The 16,650-nt window shown below is 29.1% G+C and overlaps 1 protein-coding gene across 2 annotated transcripts in view; it reads right to left on the minus strand.

The window, feature by feature from the left end:
• Nucleotides 1-16,650, minus strand: part of LOC129989061 (zinc finger protein basonuclin-2-like) — a 312,172-nt gene that overhangs the window by 156,472 nt on the left and 139,050 nt on the right. For both annotated transcript variants that reach the window (XM_056097380.1, XM_056097379.1), the window contains exon 2: nt 11,001-11,212. In XM_056097380.1, coding sequence (XP_055953355.1) covers nt 11,001-11,126 — 126 coding nt within the window. In that variant the 5' untranslated portion in view covers nt 11,127-11,212. The remainder of the gene's footprint in view (nt 1-11,000; nt 11,213-16,650) is intronic.

Consider the following 16,650-nt stretch of genomic DNA (forward strand, 5'->3'; position numbering starts at 1 on the left):
TATACACGAAGAGAGGCGAAAAATCATAATTTAGGTTTAAGTTTACTTGTTATACCATTGGCCCAAAAATATTTTCAAGTAACTTAATTCATTCAGAAATCGTTATTTAGAAAATTGTGATTAGATCTATATATAAATGTAGATATGTTAGGCCTGGCAACTGGCATTTATAATTTCTTAAAATAATATGCTTTATATTACATGAATTTGTATAATTTATCTCAAAACTTTGTAAAGTAAATAAATTTTGTTAAAACTTATGCAAACAAGTGTACTTTAATAGCTTCCATAGAAAAAAAATAGCTTTTATTTTTACAATACCAACGAATTACAAAATACTCATTCACTTTATCACACAGTAGATAAATTAGCTACATAAACATGTGATCATATTCGTTGCAGTTAAATAAATAACCGCAACGATTTCAAAAATTTAAAAAATATATTTAATTATTCAAATCTCATTACCAACTAATTTTTTTTTTAACACAGACGGCAATAAAAAGAGCGACAGAATGTACAATATCTTTTTTTTTAACTCTCATTTCAGCCATCAATCCACATTTATATTTTATGGGATCTTTGCACCAGTCACCGATGTCATAAACCAAACCAGAAATACTAACAAAAACATTATTTCGCCGACTAACTCATTCACTAGTGATTGCCCAATATCTCTCGTATCCTCTTCCACTTGTGAAAATATATCCACTTAATGAAATATGGCTTTTTGGCTTATTACTCAAGCATTGCACCAGTTTGCTCGTCGAACTGGCTGAGTTTCGGGTATCTGTCATCAAAAGAATTGAGATATCTGTCATGAATTTACTGGCAGAGGATCACAGACTCAATAAATCACCGGCAGATGAGTATTTGCTTTAGGTTTTCGTGCTTAATGAGGGTCGATGAGCAATAAATTACAGATAAAACGGCGATTTCGAACTGTTGAAGACTTGCAGCTCCAGTGAATAGTTTTTCAACCATGACTGCTATAGCTCATCGAATGATGGAAAGATGTCCTTTAACAGTGGTTTTTTTTTCTTTTCTTTATTTTTTATAGGGTTAGGGAATACTGATGTAGAACATTTCTCTTTCGAATTTGGTAACAAGGAAGAATAGATAATCGATGGAGAGGGTTGAGGTTTGACAACATATGAAGCGATTTGCAATAAAAGAGTCGCAAAATCGTTAGCAGACAGTGTTTCTGTAAGGCTAGTAAACAAAAATAACTGGAAGAACTGATTTTTTTAATTTTTACCTTTGAAAATGCTTTGCTTTTATTTATTTATTACGACTTTGAATTGCTCGATACCCACATTTCTACAAAATTAGTACTTAGACAGCTAGACTTAGTATCAGATTCTTAGATAATACACACTATGAGATCCCTCTTTTAATAAATTGGTAAATTTAACGTCACATTTCAACACAATTTTTTTCATTTGAGTTCATTTTCCCCCCTTACTTTTACCTTTCTGAAAATGCATTTTCTTTTATTTATTTATTACGACTTTAAACTGTTCAGCACCCACATTTATACACAATCAGTACTTGGACAGACTTAATATGTGACCTTTAGGAAATGCACAATATGTTATCCCTTTTTGATAAATATGGGAGTTTAATTTCATATTTCAACGCAATTTATTTTATTACGGTTAATCATTTTTACATTTTTATCTTTGTAAAAATGCATTTGTTTTTATTTGTTTATTACGATATAAGACTGTCCAGAATCCACATTTATATACAATTAGTATTTAGACAGACAAACTTAGTATGAGGCCCTTAGGTAGTGCACGATATGAAATTCCTCTTTTAATAAACATGAAAATTTAATTTCATATTTCTTCACAATTTTTTTCATTTAAGTTAATCTTTTTTCTCCTTAATTTTACCTTTATAAAAATGGATTTGTTTTTATTAATTTATTACGACTTTAAATTGTCTGGCATTTACATTTATATGCAATTAGAATTTAGACATACTTCAGATGTTTATAAACATTTTGATATCTAAATAATTGTAATGATACATGTAAGAAGCTGTCCAATTATACTAAATGAAAAGTATTAATATTATCCTAATATTTTATGATTCATAAAATCTTTATTTTTTAAAGGCCTATTATTTTGGAAACTAGGAAAGTAAAGTTCTTCAGTAGACCTACTTATCGTTCTTCTCAGTCTAGTAGTCATAGTCAGTTGCCTAGTCGTGAATCCGCCACCATATTTCATTGAAATTTAAAAAAATACTTATTAAAGATTTCTTTTATTTCTTATTGAATCATACTTTTATTTTAGCTCCCATGGAAAAAAAAATGATGGCAGGATTGTGTGTCAAGAGTTTTTAGAATTAAAATAGCCTTTAAGTCTCTTCTCGAATTGTTACAAAAAAACGTTTAGAAATTGTGTGTCAAGGGATATTGTGTTTCGAAATTGCTATAAAACTACTGGTCAGTAACCTTATAATGTTACAAACTTTATACACTACAATTTGTATATTAAACGTCTCATTTTAAGCATTTACTTTTTTAACCACACATATCAAGAGTTTCCTCCCCGATCCACCAATACACTTACACCACCCGGCGCCTCATTCAAATTTGTCTAGTGTCTAGACAACATACCTCATTCTTATTTATTTTAATTCATTTTCATTTATGTATGCGGATCGTTTTCACATATACACAGACGAACAGACAGACATTAACAAGATCTTGAAGTCGAGATATTATAGTCTCCATATAGATGCTTCGAATAAATTATAGTAAAAATTGATTACAGACTAGAGTTGTAATTTGCCACAAGTAATATAAGGCTGACTTAATTTTCATCGATCTTTAACATTACTTTATTTATGATTATATATTTGAGAACTAAAGAGACAATCTCACAAACCCAATCACTGATACAACTTCACCCATTTTTAATTAAATGAAAAATTATAGCTTTTAGATACGCCAATAATGATCATTTTCTACTCTGTGCCTTTCATTTTCGAGGAAAATCTTTTTAAAAAAGTTACTTCATTGTACATTTTCTATTAATAAACGCCACCAGTGTCCTCCAACTCCAATCATGGAAAAAATTTCGCCAATTTTTGTTTCGAATGAAAACTTATGACCTTTAGATATGTCATCTACGGTTTCTTTCATTTTCCCTGCCTCCCGTGGGCCTCCATTTTCTAGTAATATTTAAAAATAAAACACGACTTCCAATCTCAACAACAGCGTCGATTTAAGCTTTTAATTTAGCCCCTTGACATGCATAACTAATCAATCAGAATGCTCCTCATTTATTGTACAAATATAATTCAAATTAGCATCTATTTTCATTTGATACTAGTCGTCTTTGAAGACCAGTTTATTCGCCCGAATTACTGATTTTATTGGCTGTTAGATATTGATGTAGAATGTACATTCTTAAAAAATTTTAACAGAAAAACAAAAAGATTTAATTGGATAAATTAAAAGAAATTATAACGATTACAAATTAAAAAGTTTTCATCTGACTAAATAAATGAGTAGGTGAAAATCGGAATTAATGCTTAAAGGAAGCATATTTTTCATCTTAATTTTAGCACTGTCAAAAGCACGCTACTTTTGATGCATTCGTTTAAATTTTACAACATAAAGGAGGCATTATACAGGAACGAAATTAATATCATTAAAGCTGTAATTTTGCTGAGTTTTAAAATAATACAAAAACATTTCTGTGAGATTATATATGTGGAAGATATGGTCATCCATTTCCATATATAATGCATGGCAAATATAAAACTAGCAATGAATAAGCCTTGTTTGACATCTATTTATCGATTTTTTAAAAAAAATCTTCTTTTCTCGGAGTGAATAGTTTTTGTTGAACCCTCAACAGAACATTTCTAATAGAATTTTGCCGCTTCGTTAATTAGCTGCAATAAGATCATTAATTGAAGCAGTTGGAAACTTTAGTATAGTGATTTGTTTACATTTGACCGTTGCCATTCGGCAATATGGAATAAAAACCATTTCTGTGCTACGTAACTTAGTGTTTTATTTATATAGATGATAAAATTAGTTAATCCGAAATGGATAACATTGCTAAATTTATACTATTGTTGGTCATACTAAATTAATACTAAAGGAGAACATAAGAGTCGCTGAAAGCGGCTGTAGTAGAATCAGATGTTACGATGGTTAAGTCCTATAATAAGCGTATACAGCTCTAATGCTCTATGCGTTAATGGTTTGGGTAGATATATAATATAGATAATATTATGCAAACTAGATGTCACTACACTGCTGATGTAAACAAATCCTCGAATATCACCACTCTGCGTGAGATGGTGCATGCTAATCATAATAAGGGGTGAACAGATATAAGTGGTGAGGGAATAACTTGATATCAGGGGAGGAATATAACGGATTGTACAAGTGTTATTATAGATACAGTTAATTAACCTTTCTAGATGCTGGGCAAATATAGCAATAATTTTGATTCGCATACATCTTTAAAAATTTTAATTGAAGAAATTCTTTTATTATTTCGCACAAACTTATTAGCTAAACATTGGTGTCCCACTAATCATATAAAACTATACTAAAGGTATTGATGATTCGTGGTTAATTATTTTAATGCCCACAGTTAATCAAAATAACATTAATAATTAACCATATAAGAATGAAGTGGCCGTTTTATTTCAGTTTAGACATTGGAATCGATTTCCATTCATAAATTAAAAATGGAAAAATGATTCGTAGGATTAGTTATTTAAAAGGTAATTTTTTTTTTATTTTAAATGCAATTCATTAATTAAAAATTAAATTAATAAAGGATAACACTACAAAACTCCAAATTGAAGTGTCGTTTAATAAACAAGAAATATGGTATCTAATTTAAACAAATAAAGCAAGATAAAGGAATCATGAAAAAGCTTCTACAAATTTCAGTCAGTTATAGTGGATTTTTAGGAATCTGTGCTGTTAACCCCACCCCAAAATAATTAACACATTATTATTTGTGTAAATGAATTAACTCTAGTTTAGCTATACAAATATGATGTGTTAGTGGTATATCTTTTGAGTGACGATATTGCACGAAAACAAACTTTCCGATTATAGATTTAGTATAGAATTTTGACCTTTCCAGGCAGTTCAATATCAAACAAATGTTGAATTGTACAGGTTTTGTGAAATCTATCGATTCAACTGACGCCAAATCAATTTATTAGAGGTACATTTAAGGTTTTTTTTTTTTTTTTTTTTTTTTTTTTTTTTACTTTTTCGTATATGTAGTACAGAAAAGTATAGTAATCGTCAAAAAATTCGAACTCGAGATTTTGATGAATTTATACGTTTCAAACTTCTCTGAGTTCGAAAAACACATTTTTAAGAAACGTCCGCTTGTCTGTCTGTGACAAAGATGACTCAAAAATGCTTCGAGATGGATAGTTGAAATTTGGCATGCGGCTTTTACACCAAAGTTGCAGATGGAGGTTGAAAAGTCACCAAAAGTCGCCAAGTCCAACTTTGAGTAAAATCTGCTCAGAAGTTCATCTGTCCGGCTGTTTGAATATATGTCCACACGATAACTACAAAACAAACAGAGCTAAATAGATAAGATTCGGTACACAGATTTAACATCTATAATGTAGACACCTGTCAAATTTTGAGCCAAATACAATTACGGATTGATTGTCTATCGGTCTGTAATTTCAGAAATAATTAAGCGCTATAATTTAAAAACGCAGTTGCTTAAATGTATCAAATATGGTATATGATTTTGTTTCAATGGATGATATAACGTGTCTAAAGCTCAAATTCGGTTTTCAGATATTACTAGCAGCATGCCAGGAATTAATCGCCAAAAATGTCGCCAAGGATGACACGATGGATTCAGTAAACATGCTAAATGCACGTCAAAAGTTAATATTTCGTAAGTATTCTACGCTCATGCCATGCAAAAGCGTTCACTGGCATGAGAAGTTTGATAAAGAGTATACAAGAAACTTTATGGGAGACCAGTTTTATTTTGTTTCATTATCAAGGTCAAAATTATTAACAAAAGAGCAAAAGTGAACGCCGGAAAATCACAGAAATTCAGGGTTGAAATTTACAACACATGCAATTCTCTTTATAGGCTATTATGGCCATATAATTCTTTTTAAATATTATTACATATATTAACATGCAACATTATAACATATTATTAAAAACCATATCCACTTCTACAAAAGAAGTAGAAGTGTCAGATGTTGAGATATTTCGAAAATAGAAAAGTAATGAAAAATGAATATTTGCAAAAAATAAGTCGGGAAATAATCGTGCGAGGATAAAAATAACAGCATCTAGTTAAATATATCAAAACATTTGAAAAAAACCCACCAAAAACTAACTACGAGATTTAGTTAGAAAACTAACAGCAGTCCATTTATCGAAATCGGCATCAGTTCATTTATATCATACCTACCTATCAAATCTAATCTAAATTACACTCAGCTAGCTGCATAGCATGTTCGAGCGAAACAATAGTGTGAATCTCGAAAGCGATTTAATTTATTGTGTGCCGGCCGTCGAATTATCTTTGCTGTCTAGTTAACAGTTTCATTTTCGCCGTATCGTTAAATCGGTAGCCGTGTCAAATTAATTCTCGGTCGAAATAACACGATTTGACATTTGACTGCAGAAAGATTGCCTTCGCTTTTTCTTTCTTTCTTTCCTATCTTTTAACTTTTCCGCCATTTTGTTTTATGCTTCGTCCAGCAATTCAGAGTCGTGACGGTGTGTCGATATCAATTGGCTCCTAAACACCTCTGTGTGGCGAATTTTAATTCATGCTCGGGTCCTTGCAAGAATGGCACGTTTTCCCTTTTAAAAGCGTCCACAAAAATGAAGTTCGATCTCAGAGACATACGACGGCGAAGCGAATCATCTCTCAGCCTATGATCACGCCGGTTCGTTTTTAGATTTTTAATGAGGAACTGCATAACAGGAACTGGTTGCTTGCTGTTTTGATAAGTGTAAAAATGAAAACGTGCGCTTTTCAATTTCTGGCTCGAGCAAATAGAGTTCGGCGAGAAGTAAAATAGACAATCGCTTTTCCTATTTAAATGTTTAAATTAAGTGATTGATTGAATGAAAAAATAATAATAATAAATCCGGTTTTAGCTGCGAAAGTTTGAGGAATTCGTGAGTTTGGGAAATGGCATATGCCTACGCATATAGTACGGAATAAAAAATGTTAAATCAAAAAATTGTTTAATTATCGGTTTGCCATCGAACTATTGTTTAAATGTCAATAAATAAAATATAAATTAAAAAAAGTTGAAATTCAGATTAAGAAATCAAGTTATGAAATCTTTTATTGCATTGTAGATAACAAGACATTTAACTTTAAAGGCACTTGAGTTGAATGAAATCTATGTTAAATTGAGACCCTGTGAAATAATCAGATAGATATTGACATATGTGTCTAAGTTATTCATTCAATATTTATTTTGTTTCATCTTATTCTGTTATTTTACTTGTAAAGCATATCTGTGCATAACAATACACTTACCAAAAACATTTTATCAAATGCTAAAAGTTACATATATATTTGATCACCAATTATAAAAGGAAACCAGCGGAAGTGGTCTCCCAAAACTTTCTCGCATACTCTCTAACAAAGGTGTTATTCCAGAGAACGCCTTACATGGCACTGGGGCACAATAGATACGAAATATTAAACTTTGGCGCGAATTTAGCATTTTTACTAAATCGATCATATGATACTTTGCGAGTTTTTTGGCGATTAAGGAAGTGCAGTGGCGATTAAGTTATTGGGCAGTGCAATTATTAATATCCGAATAGTTAATAGTATCTGAAAATTCAATTTATAGTTTAGATGTGTTTTTCGCAATCGATCGAAACACAAAATTACATATGTTATCACAAAATTCCATATCAAATTTAATGTATTAAAGTCACTGCGTTTTTGAGTTATCGCGTTAACATGTTTCTGAAAGTACAGACTGACGTACAATCTACCCCTTGTTGGATTTAGTTTAAAATTTGATAGGTGTTTACAACTTAGATGCCAAATATGTGTACCAAATTATACCTATTTAGCTCTTTTTGCAGCGATCGCGTTAACTTATATTCGAAAAGTAGGACAGACAGATTTCATTTGAAAAGATTTTGCTCAAAATTTAAAGAAATCTGCAAATTTGGCTTAAAGACCATACACCGAATTTCATCAGTCTAGCTCAAAGTGTTTTTGAGTAATTTTTCTCACAGAAAGATAGATAAACGGATATTTTCTAAAAATGTATTTTTCGAATTCAAGGAGATTTAAAACTTTAACATTCGTCAAATTTTCGAGTTCGAATTGCATGACAATATTTTCTCTATACTATGTATACGAAAAAGCAAAAAGAAATATCATTTTTCAATTCAGTCTACAATGGATACTACAAACAGCAAACGGTTCTATCTCTCGTTTTTTAAGTGGACACACCAAATCCCTCACCTTCCAATACATCCGAAGGATCTTTGCTGAATGCCCTTGGTGCAAGGCAGATCAAGCCTCCCCCAATCATATTCTTAAATGTTTAAATTTTACTATTTTTGAGATTTTAAGGGATACACTATTGTTTTTTGAAAATTTTAGAGATCTTTGGTTTCATGGAGGTGGTAGAGCACAGCTACACCACCTAGGATCAGAAACATCAACAACAACATAGATACTTCAAAAATGATGGATATCAAGAGAAAGTCATAAGTTTAAATTTTCTTTTCAAAATAATCGTTTTCTATGGTTATCTATGGCTCGGTATATCAAAAGCGTATAGATTCTTATCGTTATCTATGTCTAATCTACTAATTTGCTACCTATTGATATGGCAGATTAAGTCAATTGGAAACCTAAATGATGAAAGCAGTCTGCCAAATGAGTCAGATATCAAAAATTAATCAGGTCCGAATTCTCTGAAAACGAAATGTATGCTCCCGTTTTTCTGAATTAAATTAAAAATAATAAAACAATTGCAGCTGTTTTGATCAATATTCAAAAGTTTTTACTCCATATTGCTAATATATTATTTATATTAACCGAAACACGATTAAGAACAGCATCAACAAAAGCAAACTTTGAAAAATGCATTTTCTCATAGTTAAAATAACGATGAATACTCTGTCATCACAGACTGCATTTTCATATCAACAACACGTTTTGGCGTTTAACATGTTATAAATGCAAAATCACCTTATTGTAATAATTGTAAACAAAACCGGCAAAAGCAAACTGCAATTTTTTTCTTCTTTCACCTATTAGTGATGGCAAGGAAAAATACTTTGAAAACATTAACTTTGTTCTCTAAACAAAATCATGCGCAAATGCTTTAATCTATTAGTAAATAACGCAGTGTAATAAAACATGTAAAAGGAAAATTGTTGAACGGAAACCAAGAAATTTTTTTTTCTACTTGATGATAAAGAAGATTTTGCCATTATGGATCTAATTCCCAAAACAACGTCGTACTTGCAGACAATAATACGAATGACTTAAGATAATGTAAATGAAATCGTTTTTAAGGTAAATCTTGAAAACTTAATAAAGAAAGAGAGTTCTTTAAAAGCTAACTAATTTAATTCTTTGGCTAGAGGAGTACAAAGACAATATATCTACATTCTATTTCTAGCATCAATCGAAATTTTGATTCATAATTTTCAAACCATGTGGAAAATATACCACTGCTATTATCATACAGCAGATTTTGTCCTAAACAGCATATTTTACAAACAATTCCTTTTTTCATATATTTGCAATATTCTTGGGTCAAATTAAATTTCATAGGTTACATATGGCATTTCATATACAGAAACACAGACTTGCAATGTGATTACAGGTAATCCAAAATCTTAGAAAAATATCAAAATATTAAATGTTTTTCCCGGAATAAATCGTTTTTTTTACTGATATTTTGAATAATAATCAATCTAATTTGATACGAACAGAAAAAATTAAATGTAAACCAGGAAGAGGTTAATATGTTCAAGCAACCATGGACTAGCATACGCAACAAAAATCACCAAATCCGTTATTTTAAATTATAAGAATATGAAGATCATTACAAAGAAATAAGGCTCAAACATGAAGAAAGCTCTAGATGTAATCCTTCTGCTAGAATAGATATCAAAGAAATTGAAATTAGAAAAAATATCCTCCATTATGTTATGGGGAAAATATAGCAATATCCATCAAATATCAGATATGAGATAAATTTCTATCTGTACGATCAATATCTCCTAAGAAAATGAGGAGGTGTTTTCTTTAAAAAGTGTTAATATGATAGGTGGAATGCATATATTATTATAAAAAAAATCTTCTTAGATTCAAATAATGCAATCTTTGATCATGAAAATAATAAAGATTCTCATAAAATAAACTTCTGACTAAGAAAAATTGTTTGAAAAAATCTAATAACTTTTAAACTTTTAAAATAAGAAGATTCATAGGAAATCACTTTTGGAATGAAACTGCAAGACTTTTGTGATAATAATAATAAAATAATTTTCGATTACAAAAATAACCAAGATACATGGAAAGTATCTTTTGATAATAAGAATACCAAGAGACAGATAGTAATTTCTTGTTATAAAAATAACAAAAGAGTTAGTTATTAATATAATATAATAAAAGCTATCAATCGTAATAAGTAAAATTGGGCTATAAAAATAACAGAGACTGCGAAAAAATAATTTTAAAATACATTAAACTTCTAAAATGATAATGTTGCCTTAAAAGAGAAACCTCAATTCACAAACAGAAACCTTTATTTGTAAAAATACCCCCCGGATTTATACAAAATGATTTTTAGTTAAAATTCTACTGTACAATATCAGGAAGATAAGATTTATTGGAAAAAGCATCATCAATACTTATGATTGTTATTTATTCAAATCAAATCATTGCAATAAAATCAATCAAATAACTCCCCAAATCTTGGAAAAATTAATTCATCGATAAAGAACTCACCACATCCATTATAGTAGGAACGCTATTGGCTGGACTAATCGAACTTTTAGGGGGCTGTTGTTGAGATGACTGCTGCTGCTGCTGCGTTGCCTCGGATGTCTCCTGCCCGGACGACCGGACACACATGCCGCAACCAGGACTGGATTCTGCGGGGGGAGTCGTCGTATCGGCTAGCGGGGTCTTGCCCCCTTCTACCTCGTACCTACTGTCCCCTGGAATTAAAAGGGAGAATCTTAAAATGAATCCCATGTTTGTTTATAGTAAGAATATGAATTAATCATAATTGTCAAATAAAGTAGACGTCAATAATTTGTTTGTTCAAGTGTTGCAATCTTAATTTTAGATATCAAATGATATCGTTACTGTTATATAAAACATCACTTGTTAAGAAGCATGCAAAGTAAACATACGAAATTTTTCAATAATGGCTGGAATCACAAATGTCACTATGTTTTTTGTGAAAACATACAGAAATTACATATCACATAATTTCAGAACAGTTGTAAATAATCTTTACAAGGATTTTGTATCAATAAAATTATCTAAGAAATTTGACATACAACATTTTAATATAACAGTGACAACATTCTGTTTTAATCAATTTACATAACAACGTTTCAAATCAAATATTTACACTTTCCATTATCTAGAGGGAGACTGCCCTCACAAATCATCATCTTTGTTGATAGCAACAATCTCTGATAAATACACGACTATAAATTAGTAATATTATAGAAATATATCTTTTATACCATTTTGCAGTGCATTCTTTAAATTAGAGCGTCATTTAACATCTAATACCACCAAATTTAAGTTATAAAAGAATAAATAATCATAAATTAGTAAACGAATAGCTAATAGCAATAAATTTTGTACAGTGATAAATTATTTAAAATTTAAAAATCATTAATGGAATATGAAACTCGAATATTGAAAAGAATATCTCTTATTTAAGAAAAAAACAAAAATTTGGGGCCAAATGCAGCTACCAATTTCAGCCTAGTAACTTACAATTTCGTTGTTTATTGGAATCACAAAACAGCATCATACAGAACAACTGTTTCAGCTATCAATATTTTCATGATAAATTAGATTTTCAATATGAAAATAGTAACTCATATCTGGAAATTCGTCTTCAACTGATGACATTAAAATGTTGATATATGAAGAAAGTTATTGAAAATTCTTATATAATTTCAGTTCTATCTCATCTAGTAAGTACTTGAATTAAGTCAATACGAGCAAGGAATTTTAGAATGTTAAAAGAATGTCTATTACTAAAAACAGAGAAAAAAAATTTCAGTTATTTTTTCAGAAGCAGCTTTTATTACAATAAATAATCAACAATTCATTTTTCTTACGGTCCCGTGCAAAATCATGAAATCTAGTTTTCGTTGTGACTTGTGCTACGATTCTAGGCCAGGAATTTTTCCTTCGTGAATTGCAATTTCATTTTCTACTTCAAATGCCGAAATATTATTGTCTTTACTTGTATGTATAGAGATGTATTATTTCTTAACTTATTACATTTCATAAAGAGTAGTCCCTTTTTATTATTAATGTCATTTTGAGATTTTTGATTTTTTACATGTAAATATTTAATTAAAAAGTAGTGTTTGTTTTATTAATATCACTTTCAGATTTTTGATTCTCTGAATGTAACGGCACAAAATATAAATACTTAATTTAAAGGTAGCTCACAAATACTCTGATAATTATTGATTTGTTTTGCAAATTTCTGTAATTTTTTTTATGTTTTTAATAGCTGTTTTGTTTGTATTTACAGATTTCAAAAAAATAATTGTGAATGGATTTTGAAAAAAAAAATATCACGTGGTTGATTCTTGGTTTTATTATTATTATAGTAAAACATTATTAAAATTTGTAAGACTTTATCTATATCCTCACGTAATTTTGATTAATATGAAAGGCAGCAGCTTATGAATTCTATTTATTTGTAATAAAAATGTAGATTTATTTATCCTAGAAAAAAAGCGGAAAAAAAGATAAAATTAAAAATAAATATTTAATTTAATACAAACACATCTTCAGTAAGCAAGCATCACCTTAACACAAGTCAAAAGAATGTAATAAATCGGCATTTTAATTTGATTTAATTTATTGTTTCAAAAAAATTTTTGATTTAAAAAATTATAATTTTGACTAAAGTTTACAAAATAAATATTTTGACCATTATTTACACAAAATTATACAATTATTTATACATATAATTCGTTCTCCAGATTTATAAAAATATATTCAAAATTTACCATATTATTTTGAGTAAATTTAAAAGAAAACACAGCAGTGTTATTAAAAGATTTTATTATCTTTTTCTACATAAAATTTTTTTGTCCTCTTTGAACCGGTTTAAAATTACACTGAAAGCTTTTATTTTTATTTTAAATGCTCAACTTCCGGTAAAACGATTTTGATTTGCTGCCAAAACACATATTGGATAATTAAAACTTTTCAACTGGATGTCGATCAGTTGAACCAAAAGGAAAACTTTGATTGTTCTAAAACGATTAGGTGTCAAATGGAATCAATTAGAGACAAAGATAAGTAAAAAAATGTTGCCAAAAGAAAGAAAGAAAGAAGGTAAAAGAACGGCGACAGCATTAATTAAACGTTTAATTTTATCATTGAATTGTTTTCAAAAAGAATAATATTCTACTCCATGTCGTTGATCTAGTTCCCAGAAGTATTATTTTTGTGTTATTTAAAAATTCATAAGCAATGGAACGTTTCTGCCGGAAACTGAGATATCGTCTGCTAAAATGATATATTATTAAATTCTGAAATTACAAGAATATTTAAAAACGTTTGCTATAGAATACATGTTGTTCATGGTGGACGAATATTGTTAGAATGCTTATTATTATAATTAAAGAAACTTCCCGTAACCAGATTTTTTTTTAATAATAAGAAGGCATGAAAATATGTGGTCTTTGTTTTCACTCTAAGCATTTTTTGTTCAGATTCTACTTTGAAATATCTTTTATCGTTGCTCGTTATTGTTGGTATTTATTTCTATAGATATTGAAATGATTGACAGCTTCCATTATATTCCAGTTTTGAATTTCCTATAACTTTCTTTCAAGAAGTTTTCCCCCGTTAGAATGATCTATTTTAATCTATCTATAATACTTGAGCTAACCGTGGTAAAAATTATCTCAACTTCCAGTCCGTTAGATCTTTTTTTTTTTTTTTTTTTCTTCTTTTTTTTTTTTTTTTTTTTGTCTTTTTCTTTTATGACAAAGTGAAATGATGGCATCATTCCTATTCATAAATTTCTTTAATTTCACTGAGATGTGCTCTAAAAACAAATAAGCAAATGCAATGTATGTGGCTCATAACTGCGTTTTTATATGTATATATGCTTGTATTTTGTATATATATATATGTGTGTGTGTGTGTGTGGTTTTTGTATGTATTTCATATGCATGTGTAATAATGTGTATTTTTATGTGTTCGTATACGAAATATAGAGCAAGTATTGTAATCCTCCAAAAATTCAAACTCAAGATTGCGATGAAAGTTTTAGAAAATGTCTGGCTGTCTATCTAAGAAAAAAATAACACAAAAACGCTTTAAGCTAGACGGATGACATTTGGTATACGGTCTTAAACCTAATTTATAGATTTCTATCAAATTTTTATCAAAATCCATTCAGAAGTCTGTTTGTTTGACTGTTCGAATATAAGTTAAGATAATAACGCCAAAATGAAGACAGCCTGGGAGATAAAATTAAATACAGATGTTTAACATTTACAGTGTTGACCCCAGCCAAATTTTGAGCCTTATCCACTAAGGTGTTGACCATCTGGTAGTCTGTAGTTTCAAAAATATGTGATCGCGAGAATTCAAAAACACAATGATTTAAATATATCAAATTCTGTGACTACAAGAGTAATTTTGGGTCAAATTTTTGTTTCAATCGTCTGTGGAAAACGCGTCTAAAACGCGATTCGATTTGTATGCTTTTAACCTCCAGCCAGGGATTAACGTTAAAAATCTCTCAAAGTATCACATGACAGGTCCAGTAAAAATGCCAAATTCACGCCAAAGGTTAGTATTTCATAACTATTGCGCACGAATGCAAAATAAAGGCAATCTCTAGGATAACGCCTCTATTAAACAGCATGCGCGAAAGTTTTGGAGAAATTAATTCCCTTGGTTTATAAATCGATTTGAATAAAATTTCATTTGATAGGAAAAATATTTTGCGCATCAGATTGGAATTTTTCATTTCAAATTAGTAGAACAATTTAAATTTATTTTTAAGACTTCACTTTTCAATTAAGAAATTACCTTCCGCCGCCCCCCCCCCCGCCCAGTATTTAAATTTACGGCGATGCTTACTTATGAAATAAGATTGGTTTTAGTAAAAATATATGCCCTTGCATGCAGATTATTCGTCATACGATACGAATTGCTGTATGATTTGCTGTAAATTGGATACATTAAAATTCTTACATTTTAATTGAAAATCAGCTTTTTTTCTCTATAATTTACTATTTATCTAATTTTATTCATAATAAAAGGTATATAAAGTTGACAATACACAAAGCGAGGTACAGCTGGATCACTGTCGTGTGTTGTTGATGCTTCAATCTATATAACGAATTCTAAGAAATTAAATTTTTGTTTTAAATATAAAGTTTTACTACCCAAAATATATTATTCATGTACATAAAGTTTGCAATTTAACAGAAAATGATCAATATTCAATAATTTTTGTATTATATTTTCATTACAAAAAAAAAAAATCAAAGAAATCTTTATTAGTATAGAACCTTTGGTTATATTACGATTTAATGAGCTTAAGATTTATCAATACATTGTTCTATTATACTATTATGTAGAATTCCTGTTTAGTAAGGAATGGTTTGTCGTGGTTATTTTGAGATGAAAATCACATATTTTTGCTTTTTGAGAAAAATAACTCTCCCTTTTTTTCCCGCAACTTAGTGTTGCTATTTTACCAATTTTTAAGGTAAAAAAAAATTATAAATATTTCGATGTTTTGTCTCATTCAAAGAATAAAAACATAATTACGGATTCTTACATAAAATAAATTTTTCAAAAATTTATTTATTCCAGACATTGCAATTTATTTACAAGAACCCATGTTTAAAAATTTCAAAGAAACATGCAGTTTTTAATTATTGTTAACTACATTAAATTTCATTCATTAATTCTTAACTATAGTAAATTTGATTAAGATTTATACAAATGAAAATACTCAGAATTTTTTTCTTATACTGATTTTAAAAAATGATTTTTAAGAACGGATATATAAAAGAGAAAAAATTTTAAAAACTGTTAAAAGATACCAGTCCATGCAAAGTAAATGGGGTTAGTTTAATTTTTTCAGAATTATTAGTGTGTAGTTTATGAATAATTAACGATATGCAAAACGGACTTTTGTCTTAGAATTTGCGGTAAAAAATATTCCAGATTTAAATGTCTAAAATAAAATACATTATAAATAAAACAAGTTATTAAATATTTAAAAGAACTCTCTTACTTCAAGCTATCAAATTTTTTTTCCGGCAAATTATAAATTAAATTTCAAATATCCTAAATTCTAACTAGGCGATGAAGAAATTAATTTCTTAAGGCTGTGTTCCATAAAGCATCATTA

Source organism: Argiope bruennichi, chromosome 10 (assembly GCF_947563725.1).
Source record: "Argiope bruennichi chromosome 10, qqArgBrue1.1, whole genome shotgun sequence".
NCBI classification, from domain to species: domain Eukaryota; kingdom Metazoa; phylum Arthropoda; class Arachnida; order Araneae; family Araneidae; genus Argiope; species Argiope bruennichi.